General features: G+C 39.0%; 5 protein-coding genes across 7 annotated transcripts; 2 read left to right on the forward strand and 3 right to left on the reverse strand.

Annotated features, from left to right (window-relative positions):
• Positions 1-191: 191 nt before the first annotated feature.
• LOC132196883 (uncharacterized) lies at positions 192-2,916 on the reverse strand. Of its 2 annotated transcripts, none has more exons than XM_059619817.1 (6): positions 2,767-2,916; positions 2,505-2,559; positions 1,695-1,934; positions 1,394-1,551; positions 1,218-1,331; positions 192-1,090 (listed from the first exon to the last, which is right to left on the reverse strand). In XM_059619817.1, exons 2-6 carry the CDS (start codon positions 2,548-2,550, stop codon positions 1,043-1,045), a joined length of 606 nt encoding a protein of 201 aa, XP_059475800.1. In that variant the 5' UTR covers positions 2,551-2,559; positions 2,767-2,916; the 3' UTR covers positions 192-1,042. The 2 variants fall into 2 exon arrangements, with proteins under 2 accessions (XP_059475800.1, XP_059475801.1); XM_059619818.1 differs by lacking the exon at positions 2,767-2,916 and adding an exon at positions 2,705-2,720.
• Positions 2,917-3,090: 174 nt separating this feature from the next.
• On the forward strand, positions 3,091-5,341 carry LOC132196773 (suppressor of tumorigenicity 14 protein homolog). Its single transcript, XM_059619636.1, has 6 exons — positions 3,091-3,314; positions 3,471-3,621; positions 3,709-3,956; positions 4,014-4,151; positions 4,204-4,532; positions 4,636-5,341. The coding sequence occupies exons 1-6, from the start codon at positions 3,269-3,271 to the stop codon at positions 5,023-5,025; spliced, it is 1,302 nt and encodes a 433-aa protein (XP_059475619.1). The 5' UTR covers positions 3,091-3,268; the 3' UTR covers positions 5,026-5,341.
• A 307-nt stretch (positions 5,342-5,648) lies between these two features.
• On the forward strand, positions 5,649-7,653 carry LOC132196748 (tax1-binding protein 3 homolog). Its single transcript, XM_059619594.1, has 4 exons — positions 5,649-5,867; positions 5,995-6,123; positions 6,187-6,264; positions 6,428-7,653. The coding sequence occupies exons 1-4, from the start codon at positions 5,811-5,813 to the stop codon at positions 6,536-6,538; spliced, it is 375 nt and encodes a 124-aa protein (XP_059475577.1). The 5' UTR covers positions 5,649-5,810; the 3' UTR covers positions 6,539-7,653.
• Positions 7,638-8,424, reverse strand: LOC132196747 (uncharacterized protein DDB_G0271670-like). Its single transcript, XM_059619593.1, has 2 exons — positions 8,341-8,424; positions 7,638-8,270 (listed from the first exon to the last, which is right to left on the reverse strand). The coding sequence occupies exons 1-2, from the start codon at positions 8,344-8,346 to the stop codon at positions 7,806-7,808; spliced, it is 471 nt and encodes a 156-aa protein (XP_059475576.1). The 5' UTR covers positions 8,347-8,424; the 3' UTR covers positions 7,638-7,805.
• Positions 8,425-8,752: 328 nt separating this feature from the next.
• On the reverse strand, positions 8,753-17,940 carry LOC132197754 (protein naked cuticle). Of its 2 annotated transcripts, none has more exons than XM_059621278.1 (7): positions 17,569-17,940; positions 11,268-11,461; positions 11,028-11,183; positions 10,638-10,940; positions 10,299-10,584; positions 10,030-10,240; positions 8,753-9,949 (listed from the first exon to the last, which is right to left on the reverse strand). In XM_059621278.1, the coding sequence occupies exons 1-7, from the start codon at positions 17,630-17,632 to the stop codon at positions 9,457-9,459; spliced, it is 1,707 nt and encodes a 568-aa protein (XP_059477261.1). In that variant the 5' UTR covers positions 17,633-17,940; the 3' UTR covers positions 8,753-9,456. The 2 variants fall into 2 exon arrangements, with proteins under 2 accessions (XP_059477261.1, XP_059477262.1); XM_059621279.1 differs by having other exon boundaries at positions 8,753-9,934; positions 17,569-17,939.
• Positions 17,941-18,056: the final 116 nt, after the last annotated feature.

Raw genomic sequence — 18,056 nt, forward strand, 5'->3', positions numbered from 1 at the left:
AATATAATTTTTGAAAATTGTTTGAGACTTACGTTGGCAGCATTGGCTGAACTGACTGACAATCACAAGATAAACAAAAACAAACAGCATGATGGACATAATATTTCTCTAGTCTTCATCTTCGTTGGTTTCGTTCGCGCTAAAGGAATTATTATATGTAAAGATAATATAGATCAACGGTCGGTATAATAAGATTTAATGATCTCTTAACCAAAAAAGCTAATAATAACATTTAATATATTTGCATAGGCATCAAAATGATGAAGCACTACTCAAAAGGAGTAAATCGAGAGGAAGTTTTAGCCCGTAACAAAATTCCAATAGAAAATCTCCCAGAGCAATTTTTGTGGATGAAACTGAGCCCACGAACAAAAATAGGTACCATCCTTCAATTTGCTCTGAAAGCATTCAATGACGGTTCGGAAAAATGCATCATTTGGAGCGGATCTGGTCCTTCGGCAGAAAAGGCTGTCGCTTGTGCCGAGATCATGAGGAAGCGCTGTGCTTTGCAACTGCACCAGCAAAATAAAATTTGCTATGAAAAGTAAGATAAAAAATTTAATAATGTATAAAAAATTAAAATAGTTTATATCTTGCAATATTAATTTTTCAGAGTTGAAGAACAGTGGGATCCTAAGTTAGAAGGGCTGGACGCATTAGTCGTGGTGCGTGAGATACCAACTATTCATATTTTAATTTCTAAGGAAGTCATTAAATAGACTTTTTTTCAATCTTCCGAGTTTATTTAATAATTCACAGACCATACATAGAAACAAAATTAGTGAGTTCAAAGTAAATAGGTAAATATGCATTTTACATTATGAGCTTCCTCCAAAGCCAGGCAAAGAAAAGATTAAGAGTTTTATGATCTCAGATCAAAACCAAATCAAATTTTCTAATGTGTCTTCTCTTTAGAGCCGATACCTTTAAAAACGTAAAATTTTAAAGAACTTAAGTTTTAAGAATTCCTGCAATATTTGGCATTGTGGATAAATAAGAATTACACCAGATTTATAATTTTAGGAAGAACAGCTTTCATCACTTAGCTTTTGGAAATTATGTCTTGCTCAGTTTCCTCCTCTTCAATGATCTACAAAAATTAAAAAAAAAATATATATATATATAAGGTAATACTGCAGGCACAATAATAAGGTTAATTTTGGTGTAAATTGCTGCAAGCCTGAAGTTTTAAAAGATTTTAAATAACCTTGATTTACCTTTTCCAAGAATTTAATCTTCTCAGTCATTGTCTGAATGTAATCAGTCTTTTCTTTCTTGCAACGGCGACATGCTTCAATTGCATTTGAAAGCCCTTTGAGGAAGACCTGAAACTGTGTAAAAATATTTTTTTGATAAATAATTCTTATAATCGGAGGAAATTTAAGCATTATACTTGGTCCTGAATTTGAGCTTCAGCAAGACTGGAGTCAATCGTGGAGAACTGCTTTTCAACTTCAGCCACAAAATTCACCTGCTTGATAAGAGATTGCATCTGAGTCAGGTACTGCTGGCGAGCCTCACGTCTGTCTCTCTCCAATTTCTGCACAAGAGCTGTTTCGAGAAAAAAAAATACATAAATTTTATTAGTTTTAAAAAAATTGTAGTATGTAAAATTATACAAAGTAAATTTACAAAAGCTTAAGCAAAATTTAAAAAAAAAAAAATTAATTAAAAAAAATATGAGTTTGCATTACTTTGAGAGGTTTCCAAAATGAGGCATCTTTCTTCTTCTGTCTTCAGGACATTAGCACAGAAGATTTCATAAAACTGGTTAATCTCGTCCTTCAAGACTGCGAAAATTTGTTCTTTCAAAGCTGATCTTTCACTGCTAGATGATGGCTCTTGTGAAAGACGAGCCTTCTTTTTCGGCGGCGAAGAATCATCATCAACGTTGCCATCAGCAAGGGTCAACCTTTCAACAGCATCAAACCATTCTGCAGGACAAATCAAAATATATATTATCAAAAATTTACAAAACAATTATTGTGATTAAGTATGCGTAAATGATACGAATGATACATAAATAAAGGTGGTCTCTAGCAAAAGTACATAAAGCTTGACCATTATCAACACTTTAACATATCTGGATAAGAAAATCTTTATGGAAAAAACATAATTTTAATTGTTTTTCTTATATGGCACCCATGATCCGAGAGCTTATTAGGCTGGTTGGTCTCTTGCCGAAGTCGAGCACCCTTAGCACAATTGTGCTTCCCAACCAACCTGACCCTTTGTCGGGGGCTTTCTAGCAGATTTGGTGGTGCTCGCATGGGCCCCCAACCCCCTTGAGACCTTGCCCCGGCCTTGCCACGAAGGACTACTTGCAGTCTTGCAATGAAACGCAGGCATTCGCCACACACAAGCTGAGTTCTTCCAGCTTGTGGCTCGGAGGAAATGTGGCAAACCTCCGAGTGCGAGTCGGTACAGCTTTATGTCATAGATATAAATATAATAAATTGTGTCCGCACACACAATACACACATCATACATACTAAAATACATACCTTCTGCAAGATTTGTCATCTTTGCCATTTTTCCAGCTTTATTCATTATTCAATCCTGAAAAATTCGATAACATTTGGTTAACTATGAAACACTGGATTGTTGATAATAATTTATGTGATCTGTGTTACATAAATTTTCTGTAAAACTGATTTTATTCCCTAAGCGCTGCTTTTAAAACGAATTAACACACGAAACTTACATACAAGATTATAGATATTAATTCTTAATTTTAAAAGTTCATGCGCTGTTATGTATTTTTACCTTTAGAGATTCAAAAGGAGGCAGAATGGTGACGGCACTGCAGCAGAAATTACAGAAAACAGATTAATCTTGAGAAATTCTGTTTGAAGGTCTGCAACAAAATTAAAGAGGCAAAATCGAACAAGGAGAGTTTGGCGCTTAATTTGGGCCAGTCCCGCCCCGCCCCCTTTGCTGCGTTTCCCCTCTTTCCCTCCCTGTATTTCTCTTGTATTTCTCCTTCTCGTCTTGAACTCTATAGAAGCCTATTGGCAAGAAGTCCTATTGGTTGAATTAATGCTTAAGCGCACGAAATTGAACGCTACGGTGAAAATAGCACAAAAAATACCAGGCACACCAACTCAAAAAGTGACGGTGGAGTTGCGAAGTTGTTTTTGGTTGTTGTTGCAACCTTCCCTTTGTGTAGAAATCATAAAAATTGCAAATTATCTTTGTTAAATCTGCTCGATTGACCACTTTTCCACCCCTGAGCTATGAAGTGAAGCAATAATAAACTATCTTCACGATGGACCAGGAGAAAATTCTGCTCGTTCTTCTTGTTGTTTGGCTCAGTGAGTTACACTTTTGATCTAAAAAGTCTGCCAAGGCCAAATGCGCTTTTTATGCACGAAACGCACGATATCGAAGATGAAGTCTAGTCCAGCGTTAATTATGAACATCATTTTTTCCCCATTTTTGGTCTTTAAACTTTGTCTCAATTATTTCAGATACCGTGGATGGAATTTACAACTGCTCAAATCTACATTTAAACAGCCAGAATGGTTACATTGAGAGCCCACATCATCCAGGCCCTTATCCAGACTTTGCGCAGTGCTCTTGGTTCATTAGCATTCCGAAAAATTCCTCACTATCCATCAGGTACATAATTACATATGTTAATTAATTTTTTATATCATTTAAAACAACACAGCACATAAATAACTTATTGAATTTTACCAATTTAAGGATTGTGGACTTGGACATTTCTAATGACAGTCCACCTTCTTGCGAGGAAACGAATAGTTGTTGCTCCAGCAATTGGCTCTCAATCCCAGCCATTAGTCACGGTGTGAAGGTGCCACATTTGCTCTGCAATGGAATGCAGTACAACAGGGACGTCCTTCTTCCCGACACCTTGAAAATAGCGGTCATCAAGTTCCATTCGTCAAAAAATTTCAAAAGCAGCTCGGGATTCAAGCTCAAATATGCTGTTGGTATGCAAATAAAAAACTAAGACAAATAAGTTTTTTATAAGAAAAAAATCTTAATAGTTCCGCATGTGGCCAAACATCCTTGCTTAAGCACTGAGTTTTCATGCTCAGACAGTCAGCAGTGTGTGCAGCAGTCGCAAATTTGTGATGGAAAAGATGACTGCTCAGACAAATCAGATGAATCTCACTGTGACTCTAGTTGGGCTGCTTAAATTATATTAAAAAACCGATTTTACAATTCAATGTTTAGGGTGCACCGAGCAAGGGTTGACGAGCTGCCCCGAGTCTCCGATGGTGTGCTACAACGCCTCAATCAATGTTTGCTCGCGACTCATGTCGTGCCCCGCTTCGCAACACAAGGGCTGGACCCTGTGCAAGGACGGCAAGGCGTGCTACCTGCGAGAGCAGCAGTGTGACCAGACCGTTGACTGTGATGACCAGACAGACGAGCTGAACTGCAAGAGCACAGAGGACGTGTTCTTCCTTTGCGACGATTGGTCCAAATGGATCCCGAGTAACAAAGTCTGTGATGGAAGTAATGACTGCAACGATCATTCAGACGAGGATTGCTGTGTCAATGTAATTGAGCAATTTAATTTATTTTTAAATATTTCCCCGTTAAAATGTATATGTACCAATATAAGAAATGACTAATTTAATGTTTTAATGTTTGAAATTTCAGACTTCATTTGAAACTGCGACGATTGTGGGATGCCTCTCGTGCAGTTTGATTTTCATTCTGCTTACCTCCTACTTTTTCTTTGGGTACGGCCAACCCGTTGAGAGCACAATGGACAGGAACTCCGAGCCTTCCATGAGGCCATCGCTGAACATCTCAGGCCCGTCGCCCTACTTATTATTCCGAGAGCCGCCGCCTCCCTACTTTGCGGAGCCTCATGTGAGCCGCAGACGGTACCGTCGAAATAGAAGGAGGACTTCTCCGAACTCTGTGCCAGTTTCCAGCAATACCGGAAGCTCTGCCATGGGGAACCAGAGGGACCAGCCAGAGGCAGAGACTGCGGAGGAAGCCTCGAAGAGCTCAGAGGAGATTCCTACAGTCTCAACCACATAGATTGACGCCATATTTAATCTATTTTTATTCCAACTTCCTCAATTAAAATGCTTTCCCTGCAATCAACTGTGATCATAAGCAATGAAGAGCAGTTGCATTGCACTATCATATTTTTTGTGAGCAGAACAAGAATCTAGTCTCTTGGAATCTCCTTTTTCCTGTAATTCACGAAATTGAGATAACTTAGCTGTGTAAAAATTGGAAGTTCTTATTACACTCATTGACAATTCTTTTTATTTAAGTTTTATGTCCTGGAAATTTCTACATAATTTTCAAATAATATACCCAAATATACGGTACTCTCAAATCTTCATAACATTGTATTTTTGTGATTTTAGTTTTTGATGGACAAACCTGCTTTTAAATTGTCAAAGAATTTAAATTTTCCTTTTAATCAGCTTTTAATTTTGCTTGTAATAAGGATGGTTAAAAAGTGTCATAGTCGAACTTAAATAAATAAATTAAAATAATATAATTATATGAATTTGATCCGATTTTTATTCTATTTCCCATTCATTCTAAAGTAGAATATAGAAATAAAATAAAAAATATTCTGCAAAATTATCGAACAAGGAAAAACTAATTCATGGTAGTTTGACGTGATCATGTTGGCAGCACTGGCGTCGGTGGAAACCTTCTTGGGTGAAAAGCAGAGCCAGAGCGATCGACAACAAAAGACATTCTTCGCCCATTGAAGCGAATAATTTTGCCAGATTATACGCAAATAGTCACATTAATACTGCGCTTTTTCCTGAAGAAACAAGGCTAACCAATTCCTCACCAAGATGTGCGCAAAAATGGCATTTCAGCACCAAGCGGGCACCGCTATGGAGTGCTTGAGTGTAAGTTGAATAAACATATCATCGCTTTCTCGAGAACGATCTTTCCCTGTTTGCATTTGCAAACCACTCCCTTCACACGCCAAATACATATCAGGCTAGTTTTTATTGAACTGTATTTATCTTTCAGATTCCCATCACTCTTCACAAAGAGAGTGGCCAGGACTCTGAAGGAAAGGAGGTGCTGAAGTGCGGCTTCAGGATCGGCGGAGGAATCGACCAGGACTACCGCAAGAGTCCTCAGGGATACACAGACAATGTAATTGTTTATTTAAATTTTAAAATCACTTCAAAATTTGTGATGTAATTAATTTTTTCGCAGGGTATATACGTAACGGAAGTGCACGACGGGAGTCCAGCCGCAAAAGCAGGGCTGCGGATGCACGACAAAATATTACAAGTACTTTCCCTATTATTATTTTTGTTGATTATTTTTCCAATTCTTTACAAGATTTTCACGTGAAAAAGGAAAAGAAATTGTCGGAGAAAGACAGCTTTTTTCAAAACACTCTATAATCGAAGGGAAAGTTTTAACTAAATAATATTCTCACTTATCTTTCCAGTGTAATGGGTACGATTTTACCATGGTGACGCATAAAAAAGCAGTCGACTACATTAAGAAGCATCCTGTTCTGAATCTTTTGGTGGCACGGAAAGGAGTCACGTCAACTTAAGTTTCTCCACTTTGTATATTGTTTATTTCTTTTTGTTATTTGATTAATTGATGCACAAGCATTAGCCAAATTCAGAGGAAATTTTCCATTGGCTTTCAAATCTAAGCATCGGTTATTAATTTGCATTCCAGATTTAATGCATTATGAACAGATTTCTGTTCTTTTCATTCCTATTTTGTCTGATCAAGTTTCCCGAAAAAAAGAGCTACATTTTTATATTTAATGAACATTTCCACGCTTTTTTTTATTTATATCGGCTAACGCCAAAGACATAATATTTTGCGCAGTATTACATAAACGCACACGAGTTTGTCATTTTGCAGGGTGGGCATTAACAGCGGTTTTTAGAATAGGGTGGAAATCTCAAACGACGCGCAAAGCCAAGACAGGGCTGCTTGGATCAAAATGTAGAAATTATTGGGCAGCTGCAAAATCAAGTCCAGCTAAGTCACATAATTGATAAGAGTATTATATAAACCAGTCCAGCAAAGGAGGCGGCTGGCTTTTTCATATTTACTATAGATTGAGCTTAATTCATTCGTTTTAAGAGTGACAAAACGCATTGAGACAAAAGTGTAGTTATGCTTAAGAAAATTAATATAAGGAAGCGTGGAGAACAGAACTAATCGTATCAGTCAATGTGAGCCAACGAGATCAATGTAAAATCATATGTGTTGCTACACATCTATATAAATTCCATCTAATGTAAAACAATTAACGGTGAATTTTTACGCAGCCGCAACAAGACATTATTTTCACGCCAACGGTTAAAATTTTGAGATTACTTATAAAATAACTTTATTTTAAAATGATTTTGGCTATGAAATTTTAAATTTAGCCACTTGCCATTCTACTCTAAGTTTGTGCGTGTTGTGAAATGTTGTGAAGCCCAGAATTCAATCAAGAATAATAACCAGTGTAGTTCGATGAGCGACGTGCCAAAGAATACTTAAATAGCAGAGATGATGATGATTTAAGGCACAGATAGTTATGAAATTTAATGTCAAAAGTGAATTTTTAATAGTATATTCCAGTTTATATGCCAATTGGCTTACACACATTTTCTAATGAATCCTATGCAATAAAAAAAACTTTTCATTCGAACCTTCAAATTTTATTTTATTTATGAAAAAAATTAATATTAAAAACGTGTAATGCAAATAGTGCTCCAAATATAAACAAAACAAAGCTCAGTTAAAAAATTCAAGTGCAAAATTTAAGAGGTGAATTTACTGTGTAGATGGATATTTTCTGTGAAAATTATTCTTTAGCCATGGTGGAAACCCTTGCCGTGCTTTTTGATGATAACTTTGAGGGCCGGCTTGTAGTGGAAGTGGTGGCCGTGTCCGCTTGGTCCTGACCCAGAGGAGGAAGAGGAGCCGCTGGACGAGCTTCCTGAGCCAGAGGAACCAGAGGAGCTTGAGCTGGTGCCGTAGCTGGTGCTAGGCTTGTGGTGTTTAATTATCTTCTTGTGTCCGAGGCCGTGGTTTTTGATGATTTTAATCTTTGTATGGCTGGCTGATGACTTGAAAGGTGGAAGGTAGAAGGGTTTCTTTGGCTTTTTGTATTGATAGCCGCCTGATGCAGACCCCGAGCTGCTGCTTCCGCTGCCACTACCACTAGCGCTGCCACTGCTCGAACTGCTGACATCGTGGTGATAGTGGCTGAGTGGCTCGGCCAGCACCAGTGAGCAAACCACGGCACTCAATAACAGCGAGAAAACACTTATTGGCTGAAAAAAAAAAATTTTAAAAAATTTAAAAAGTAAAAGAAATTTTTAGAAAATTTTGCTTTTTACTTACTTGCATTTCTGTTGCCGAGTTGAAGCACAAAATAGCCTTTGAGGCGGATGGTTGAATGTGCTGCCAGAGAAGTTTCCTCGCTCTTTATACCAAAAAAATGGCTCCAATTATTTAGTGCACAGGAGGATGAATATTTATGGACATGGTATAGAAACAATGCATATTGCACCGTAATGTGGACAATTTTATTGTTCTTTTTCCAAACGCTTCCATTATTGTGCATATACATCGTTTTTTATTACGATATGTGGAATTTATGAATGTGCAGTTTATATTGCTAATATGCCTATTAAAAGGTAATAAAGAAACTTGCGTAGAGACTTTAGGCGCATTTTAGAATTTGAAAAAAAAAATGCTTTCAATTTATTTTAAAAGTGAAATATTTTTTCAGGTCAGAAGTAAAAGATAAAAATTTAGATAATAATATTACAGATATTTATTGTATTCGTAACAAAATTCAATATTCGAAAACAATGTAAGTCATGTAATTATCTTTAATAGAGTCAATAAATAATATTTCAGTGTTGTCGCGTTGTATATATAAAAATTACATCAAAATCATTTGATTTTAAACTGTATACAGGTTGTATATAAATAACATTGATCTATGTTTAAATACTATTTGTTTGCTAAACTTTACATCAGCAGCAACAAGAAGCTCCGGCCTAAAGCCAAACTATTCCTAAGTAAAGTTTAATCAGTGAGGTAGATTGTTTATTATTGAGTTTTGTATAAAAGAAGACTAACCAACTCCTTTCCACACACATTCTGGAATTCCAACTCCAAGCTCATACGTTAGGCTTACAAGCGGCGGTTATCATTACCCAGGCTTTTAAATAACAAGTTCATACAAAAACGAATTATGTCCCTAATATTTTTGACCTTTAAATATATATCAACTACCGCAAGATTAATTTCTACTTGCCAACTTTCATTCAATTTTAACAAGACAGCGTCCATATCAATATCACCAGAATAATAATACAATGGCAAGACTTGGCCACATTTCTAATCAACTTCCAATGAGGTTCAAAGTTCTCCATTTGGACGTACATATTCAAAATTCAAATTGCGAAGGACAAAAAATTTCCTTTTGAGCCGTAACTGCAAATTGTTTTATTGCTTCTTGTTGTCGTTCTCCGTGTAATGATGGTAGTGGTGGTGGACGTGTTCGTGGATGTGTCGGTGGGTGAGACGAGTGGGCGCGTCCGAGCTGTCCTCGTCCTCGCTCTCTACAAGGGACGGTTCTTTCGGGGGCAGGCTGAAGCCACCACCTGTGCGGCCTCCCTGCAGCCACTCGACCACCTGGGCCATGGCGCGAGCGTGGTCCAGTTCTCTGGTTTTGTGGCGCAGCACGTGTTGGTTTGGCAGGTCCCCACGGTCGCAGTAGCTACACAAATTTGCCTCCTCCATGCCTGCCAGGTCGAGGTAGTAGTGCGAACATGAAAGCACGTTGTTGCAATCCACACTGGTCTTGGTCGTCTTGCGCGCAGGAAGGCGCGGCGCCGTCTTGGGGGTTCGCTTGCCCTGGCTGCGTGACGACTTCGGACTGCCCATTTGCGGCTGCCGCTGCAAAAAATCTTCTCCACGTTTCCTAGAACATTTGTCACTATTAACAAAACTATGTTATTAGCAATTTCTAAATTTATAATTTGGTATTATTTGGAAAACATATAAATCGATTCTTACCTGTGATGAGTGGAGTTGTGGTGAAGGGCCAGAAGATTTTTTTCCATGTTCGTTTGGATTATGTGCAGCAGTTCTTGCCTCTGCAGTGTGCCAGAGTATGCTCTGTCCTGGTTGATGTTCTCCGGAGGGTTTGGTGGTGGAGCAGGTGCAGTAAAAGTCGCTCTTCTTCTAGGTCGATTTGGTGATGGATTGTGGGAGTTTGATTTTCGGCCTGTGAGATAATTTTGAGCAATTAGCAATCAAACTAAAATTTACAAATATATATTTACCGCCACATCGTGGGCTGTGCATTCCGTAAGTGGCCTTTGGGGTGGAGGTGTTTCTTAGTGGGGAATTAGGGGTGGAAACGCTGGCGCCAGTGGCCAGGGCGGAAACTTTGGGATTGGGCAGTCTGTCTCTCCGTAAACTCTCATGGCGTGAAATTTTCTTGGCAATGTGAGGAGTATTATTAACTATCGAGTGTCCAGTCTCATTATTGTTTCTCTTAATGTCTTCTTTAGTAGAGTTGTTGTTGAGGTGATTTACATTTGCGTATAGCGCAGTTTCAACCGACACCTGGAAGACGCACAATAATTATTTATGTCAAAATTCGGGCTTGGATAAAATACCTTTTTGCAGGGGGATAGGTTGAGGTACAGCTGCTCTGCATTGCCAGACAGCTTGACAGATCCTAGGTTTCGGTGAAGAGATTCCTTGGTCAATTTTTCAGCCGGCTGGTCACAAATGTTGTTCAGATTTTTGTTTTGGCAAGTTTTAGAATTTTGGGGGGTTGTTTGCTGCGGCGTGGACGAATCAGACCGGTTTTCAGGCGCCACTGTGAGCCGAACTCTGATGGTTTTACTGCCCGAGTTAGGTACCTGGATTGTTGCTCCAAGCGTATCGTAAATTGTAGTCACAAGACCAGCAATATCCTGGGAAACGAGTTCAAATTTAGTTTCAAACTTGAAATTTATTGATAATAAAAATTCAAAAATAATCAATAAATAAATATTGCTTACTTCTTTGGTAATCTTTCCGTGGCCGTCTAAATCATAGAGAGTGAAGGAAAATTCTTGTCTGGGTGGCCCGCACTGCCTACACTTTTCACCTGATTGAGCAACTCCTATTTCATGTACCTCGTCATTTCCTTCCACAGCCACATCACACTCAAACTCCTAATAGAGAAGGGCAAAAATTTTAATTTTTTTTCTTCTTTTTTTAATAAATTTATATTATTGATTAAAGTCCTCTATTTGTACCTCAAATTTAAGTTCCCTCCTCGGGAGATCTGGTTGATTGCCACAGCAGCATGACGTGTCCTGCTGAGTCTGTGGCAATGGCATGGACGCCTGCTCGGGGATGAGCGGTGGTGGCGACAGGGGCGCCGAATGGCAGGACAGGAGTTCCTCTGTTTCTCTGCCACTTTCACTCGCCGAGTCACCAGGCATCAGCACTGGAAAAAAAAGATAATTTTGTTAATGCACGTAAACAAGTAGTTCAATAAAAAAAATAATGCAATCCTAAATAAACAAGTGTTGATGACCGTAATAGGAAAATGCTAGCCAGAATCACTTTAAAAATTCCCACTTCCTCGATCAATGGGCCCACGGTTTATTTTTCTATCGGCGCCGGCGTAAATATAACAGGCCATAATAACAGATGAAGACGAACGATTTAAATAAAGCATAAATTACGCGCATGTTTGGCTAAGGTGCGTACTCGACCGATTGGAAAACAAATAACAAGCGGAAGGAAACTACCAGAACGCTCAGGTAGGTGATTTACTACAGCCGCCCCTACAGCTTAGGCAAAATTCCATCAGTTCGAGACTGGAAGCTGCAGATGGCGCACCGCTTGAGAGTTTGAGATGCTTTTTACAATGTGGAGATGTGGACCGAACTATTATTACAAAAGCAAGACAACATTGTTAATGAAATGGCGCCGAGACCGAGCTAATTAATAATTAGCATCCTGGCCAAATTGAAACACGTTAATTTCTATAAACAGAGTATTTTAATAAAAATTAAGTTAATAAATTGAGAAATTTCATTCAATCGGTCTTATTAGGTCGACGGCGTTGCGAGCGTAATTAATCGGCTTTCAGTGCCACCCACCCGTTCACCATCACAGCACGTCAGTGGATGGCATTGACCCAAGCCAAATAATACACACACACATCTCACTACTTGGTATTTCTCTTCTCGCTCGGCAGAACGGCGGACGAAAGCGAGCAAGAAACACACGCCACCTGCCTGCTTGTGCGGCTCATAAATAATTTTAGCGCCCAACAACACCGGCATATTCTTTTTTTTTTGTAATAAATTTTCATATTAAAAGTCGGGAGGACGTAAAAGCTGTGAGAGCGCGTCCGTCCCTCTTTTGTGCGCCGCGGCTGCCTTTGATTTTCGATTTGAGGGCCCTGACGAGGAGCAGGGGTAGGTAGAGTAAAAAAATATCTCTTATCATGCCCGGCGACGACCGCGCGTGCAATAGAATTTTCATTGCCTTTCTTGCCATCCGCGCCGGCCTTCAATCAGAGCTAATAAAACGCTGCAATCTTTCTTCTATCTTTTGTATTTCAGAAGAAAAAAACCTCGCATTTCGTCACGCATTTCAAAATCGTCATCTTTTTTAGTGAAACATTAAACTTCGTTCATTTATGGAATAAAAATTACATTTATTCTTTCTGTTGTGCCGGTCAGAAATAAAAAATCCGTTTTGAAATAACCTCAGCTGGCTCCAATCCAAGATCTCTTGTTCGAACAGGAGGAGTTATTATTTATGAAAAGTAGTGTTCGATTATTCTTCTCTCGGGGCCCATATACGATTATATTTTCCTCTTGCACGCTGAAGAAGTTTCATTAGGCGCGCTTCGTTTGGGAGGAAAAGAATCCCGGCGGCGGCGGCGAAGAGCAAAGCGCGCCGACAAAGCGTTGTCTTTGAAATGACTCGCCCCTGCCTGCATTATAAAAGACCAACCGACGTCGAGCGAGACTGCTCCCTTGCAAGAAAGAAACTTGTAGCTAAAAACTCTTCAGTGTGTTGGTTCACGTAATCCAAGGCTAAGTGCGGCGGTACTTTCTTTTTAGTCTTGTTTGCCGTGCAGCATCAGACCGGCGCCTTTAGACGGTAAAAAATTTAAGTTGCCGCTACGAGAGAGATCGTTGGTTAAACGGAGTAAGCGTTTTTAATGATTAAAGAGAGGCAATCATTTTCGGGCTACGCTAATGGATGGCTTTTCTCGATAGAACGAATAGTGCCTGCAGACAGGAGATACAAGTGTGTCTAATTATTTATTCGAGGCGTAAAACAACGCGTGCATCATAAGCGGGTTTTAAATAACTGAAGATGAAAACAGTGCTGTCGTAAATTATTGCGACAAGTCTCTGCAAATTCACTAATGCACGGACCGTCTCCAAAAGACCAAAACATATAGTCTGTGCTGTGTGAATAAAAGTGCAATTTTGATTATAGAAGCCATATTATTTTTTATTTATTAATAAAAAATTAAATAGAAACGGATTGAAAATTTTGATATTAAAAATTAATAAGCAACTTGTTTCTTAGTCTTAAAAACTTGATTGTTGGTGGTTTTGATTGATTTTTCAGATTTTTACAAATTTTTGACCCAAAAACCTCTGAAAAACACGTTTTTCACTGTGTAATCTTGAGAACGGAAAAAATTGTCATTCTGAAAATTACAGGGTTGATGTACAATTTCACGGGCTACATTTTTTCCTAAACCAACAAAACAAAATCGATGAGACTTATTTTGTATTTCGAGTTTTATTAAAAAAATTTGAAATAGTGACATTTCCCTACGTCTACGACTTTTATGTCAACAGCAAAGTTGTTAAGCGTGAAATGTTATGCCAGAAACAGTTAAGATCATTGTTCTAACATAAACCGTTCCAAAGTTATGGGAAATCAAAAAATCTTGAGTGATTTTCAAAATTTTGGGTTACGCCCCCGGTTCGAGGTTTCAAAATTGGCGAGAGGGCTCTTTATATTCAGTTCAAATAAGATGTAATATTTATTGTCCAATGCCCCCCTCATTGATAGTCTAACTAAAAAAACTGAAATGAAAAAAAAATAACTTTTATCTTCTATGGCTTTGTGCATGTTCTTGGGACATTATTTTGTGATTTGGAACCTTTGCCCTTTCCAGCCGTCGGCAAGAGACAACAATAAAAAAAAAATTAAATCAAGTAAATATTTAAAATTTTGTTCTTTAACAGAGGGATTTATAAATAAATCGAAAAATGAACCTGGTAAAAAAAAGAGTGAAAAATTGAGCAATTTATGAGGGGAAGTGCAATTTTTTTATACCAACAAGCTCAAATAAGGGCAGATCTCAAAATATTCCTGAATTTTAGTTTACGGAAGTTCAATTTAAGCTGCAGCAGGGTAAAAGTGCATTTTCCGGCGTAATAACCCCAAGAAAAGAAGCTATTTAGAAGCATTTTCAAAGGGGTAACTCCTTTGGTCTCCCCCACACAGGTACACATTAGCATGCGAGAGCCCTTCAAAGCGATTTTATCATATTTTTTCCCCGTCGAATTAATCTTTCCGAGAGTGTCACGCGAGCCGTGCTTCTTTCGGACGAAAATAAACAAGAGGTGCGCGCGTTTGAAGTGAGCGCTCGCGCATTTCCCTCTCTGCAATTAACTCGTTCGCGCGGCCAACTGCGCGCGTTCGCGATATTCCAGATCAAAAGCAAAAGTTGGTCCGAAATTTTGGCACTTGACTAATGACGGGCAGCGGCGGCATCAAAACGTAGAAAAAAATAAATAAAATTCGTTCATCTAGCGATTTTTATTATTTTTTCTCTCTCTCTCTCTCTCCTCTTCATAGAGAAGAAGCAAGAATTTATGGCTGGGAGGAGGAGGAAAGGAAGGTCCATCTCGCTCGCTGCTCTATCCATCGTGCTGAAGAATGAAGAAGATGGAATGACGAGAAGTTTTGAGACGCACTGTACCGCGCGAGAGCAGGCAGCAAAGGCAATGGCAGGCGGGTCTGCTGTTAGTTTGCTGGCAGGCAACAGAGACCGGCTCTCTTGAAAGGCATCAAAGGCGCCGCCGCCGCGGCCCCCCTCCCTCCCCCTCGGCCGGCAGCAGCAGCAGCAGCAGGCGACCACATCCAACCCGCGCTCCAAAACCTTCTTTTTTGCCGCTGCTTTTCTTCCTTCGAGATCGCTTTGCCGCCGCCGCCGCCGCCGCGCTTTTTCTTTATTCTCTTCTCGAAGGTGCATTTCCACCGAAATTCTCTTCTTTTCTCCTTCCTCCTCCCCGAAGACACGGCACATACAATACACCTATGTACTTTTTATAATAGCGGCGCGCATTCCGAATCGAATGAGCAGCGGCACAGTGTCTGCTCGCTGGCAGTGGGCGCCGCCGCCGAAAATTGGCACGCTCGATCCTTTCAGCCGAATTGCAAAATTTCGTGCTTGGCCCGTTCGAAAAGAACAGAAAAAAAACGTTCAAGATATTCTGAAATTTGCGGTGCCCATGAAGATGAGCAAAAAATCGCCTTTATAAACGAGTGAATGAGATTTTTTCATTATTCGGTGAAAATATGACGATTGAGTTCTGCTATAGTTAAATCAGGGCTTATTGTTAGGTTTATTGATGCAATATGGCGTCCTTTAGATAAGTTGGTCGAGCCCTTTTTGCTGTGCCTTGATTTTCACCGCAATTTTTGTAAAAGAATCGGCAGGCCATTTTTCAGCAGTTTAAATTGTGTTCAAATGAAAAGGATAATTTTAAAAGCAAAAACTATTTTACTGAAAATTTTAATAAAACAAATCAATCTTAAAGTGATGGAAACCGATTCATTTTCCAAAAATTTTAGGCAGATTTAATTTTTTCGTTGCTTTAAAAAGAAACAAATAAAAAAATTCCATCTTTTTAACTAAATCAGATTAAAATTGCATTGATTGTTTCCCAATGAATTTTTTATTTTCACTGCTTTTTTTGTAAACAAATGAAAAAAGGCTGATATTTCAAAACCTTTCTTGTATTTGTATTTTAAATTATAAAGTCGGACGAATGTAAAAACACCCTGTAAATTTCAGAGCAGCTGTTATTTTTTTTCATTGAGGAAATTGCTTTTCCTACGCGCGGCGCGATTCCTTTGATCTGTTGGCAAGGGAGTTTCATATTTTAATTGCCAGCACCATCAAAAAACGCATTATGAATTTGTGTGTTGCCAGGCCGCGCGCGTATTAAGTATACGAATTCGACTCGCGATCGCGGCGCGTCAAAATTGCTGCTTGCAGTTGTTGGAAAGAAAGAAAATTAATTGCCATGTACATGAGCGAGCGTACGAGAATAATTCGCATGTCGGCGTGTTCAAAGGACGAAGCAAGTAGTGGCAGCAGGCGACGCTGCCGCAAGATAGTGCGGTGGGCCGCACTTGCCGCCGCTGCCGGCGATCCGCGCTGCACAAATCACCTTGCGTCGCAAAACACGGCCCCATGCAAAAATCATCGCCAGCCTCTCCGTTCTTTGTTCAAATGAATAAAGAGTTTCTTAAAATATTAGAAAGAAACTTAAAAAAATTCAGACTAAAAAAAAAATATTCCAAAATATTTAGCTAAAATTTGTTGAGTTTTAACTATGGATTCGATAAAATTTTACAGAATTCGGAAGGCAAAATAGATTTGATGTAAATGATTTTTTTGTTGACTAGCAAATTAAAAAAAAATTAAAACAGCAAAAATTTATGGAAATAATGTGTTTTTATTTTATAATTAATTCTGCTGAAATAAATTCATTGAACAGCTGCCAATTAATTAATTTACCATCAACTTTAATATTATGAAAAAAAAATGTTAAAAAAATACAAAATATTTAGCGGCTTTAAATATTTGTTTATCAGGAAAGTAATTTTTTGAACCTTTTATAACATTTTTTAAAAATACTATTGAAAATTTGCAGCAAAAACACAGTAAACAAATATGAAAATTATTGATCATTACCAAATTTTTGAGTTTTTTAGTTTATGTGGATTCATTTACTGAAACTGTGCGAGAAAATCCTCGTAAAAACCTCTAAAAAGTTAAACCTTGAAACTGCTTTACATTTTACAACACAAAAAAATACACTATTCTACACTAATTAGAACAGAAAAAAGAAAAAACACGCACTGAAAATTATTAGGTGATGTTTACTTCCTCAAATAATAATTTACTCTGCTCCACACTCAAATTGAGTTGACTCCAATTTTAAATTTTTGTACTTGAAAGCATTTTTTTTTTTTTTTTTTAAATATTTTTACCCTCCTAAGAACAATTAACCCTTAAAAAGTACCCTCATAGCAATACTCAAAATCTCTCTTACAAAACGCACCCCTTTTTAGCCTGTGCTGAACTACACTCGTTTGATGTTCCGTCAGCTATTGGGGTTGCGAAATACACCCTCCATCGAAAACGAACTGCATTCCCCTGTTCTCTGGAGCTGCCGTTAGATGGGAAAGTAATTGACGCGCGCGGACCCTCTCAAAAAGATCAAAGGCATGCACGGCGGAAAAAAGTATGTGGAAAAAATAAGGGGGCACCTGTGAACTGCTTGTATCCGTTGAGGAAGCGGGTCTTCCACCACTTGACCAGGTTGGTGGCCATGCCGACGAAACTACGTCTTGTGCCCCGCTAAGTGTCTATTATGGTCCATTCAAGACGAGTCGAAATCCTCGCTGTGTCCGGCGCGAGAGCGTGGAATTGGGCCGTGTCTCGGTCCGCACTCGCTCACATGTCAGGGGCGCCAACCACCACCCGCCTCGCTCGATCACTGAACCGCAATGCCGCGCAATCAGGCCGCGTATTTCTGCCTCGCAATCGCGAATTATTATTATTCTGCGTGCAGCTGTTCAAGATTTGCCTGCCTGCGCTGTGTTTGATGTTTGATTCAAGGAGAATGGAGAACGAGAAACCGTGTAAGCAGCGGGGAGTCAGCGCGACAGCCCATTCGTGCGCGCGAGCACCGAGAGGAGGGGAAGCAGTGGAGGGGTGCGTGTGTCGGAATTTCCTGCTAGGTGGCGGGCAATCG

The sequence above is a fragment of the Neocloeon triangulifer genome, unplaced genomic scaffold (genome assembly GCF_031216515.1).
Source record: "Neocloeon triangulifer isolate White Clay Creek 2 clone unplaced genomic scaffold, ASM3121651v1 ptg000012l, whole genome shotgun sequence".
In the NCBI taxonomy this organism is placed as follows: Eukaryota; Metazoa; Arthropoda; class Insecta; order Ephemeroptera; family Baetidae; genus Neocloeon; species Neocloeon triangulifer.

What these genes read in the sequence shown, in the direction of transcription:
- LOC132196883 (XM_059619817.1), bottom strand. Translation starts at nt 2,550, where the DNA reads ATGAATAAAGCTGGAAAAATGGCAAAGATGACAAATCTTGCAGAAG. An exon ending in GATGACAAATCTTGCAGAAG is followed by an intron (nt 1,935 to 2,504) that starts GTATGTATTTTA and finishes TTTGTCCTGCAG; the next exon opens with AATGGTTTGATGCTGTTGAA. An exon ending in AGATTAAATTCTTGGAAAAG is followed by an intron (nt 1,091 to 1,217) that starts GTAAATCAAGGT and finishes TAATTTTTGTAG; the next exon opens with ATCATTGAAGAGGAGGAAAC.
- LOC132196773 (XM_059619636.1), top strand. Translation starts at nt 3,269, where the DNA reads ATGGACCAGGAGAAAATTCTGCTCGTTCTTCTTGTTGTTTGGCTCA. An exon ending in TCTTCTTGTTGTTTGGCTCA is followed by an intron (nt 3,315 to 3,470) that starts GTGAGTTACACT and finishes CAATTATTTCAG; the next exon opens with ATACCGTGGATGGAATTTAC. An exon ending in ACGAGGATTGCTGTGTCAAT is followed by an intron (nt 4,533 to 4,635) that starts GTAATTGAGCAA and finishes TTGAAATTTCAG; the next exon opens with ACTTCATTTGAAACTGCGAC.
- LOC132196748 (XM_059619594.1), top strand. Translation starts at nt 5,811, where the DNA reads ATGTGCGCAAAAATGGCATTTCAGCACCAAGCGGGCACCGCTATGGAG. An exon ending in CCGCTATGGAGTGCTTGAGT is followed by an intron (nt 5,868 to 5,994) that starts GTAAGTTGAATA and finishes TTTATCTTTCAG; the next exon opens with ATTCCCATCACTCTTCACAA. An exon ending in CTCAGGGATACACAGACAAT is followed by an intron (nt 6,124 to 6,186) that starts GTAATTGTTTAT and finishes ATTTTTTCGCAG; the next exon opens with GGTATATACGTAACGGAAGT.
- LOC132197754 (XM_059621278.1), bottom strand. Translation starts at nt 17,632, where the DNA reads ATGGCCACCAACCTGGTCAAGTGGTGGAAGACCCGCTTCCTCAACGGA. An exon ending in GGAGGGAACTTAAATTTGAG is followed by an intron (nt 11,184 to 11,267) that starts GTACAAATAGAG and finishes CTTCTCTATTAG; the next exon opens with GAGTTTGAGTGTGATGTGGC. An exon ending in ACGGAAAGATTACCAAAGAA is followed by an intron (nt 10,941 to 11,027) that starts GTAAGCAATATT and finishes CTCGTTTCCCAG; the next exon opens with GATATTGCTGGTCTTGTGAC.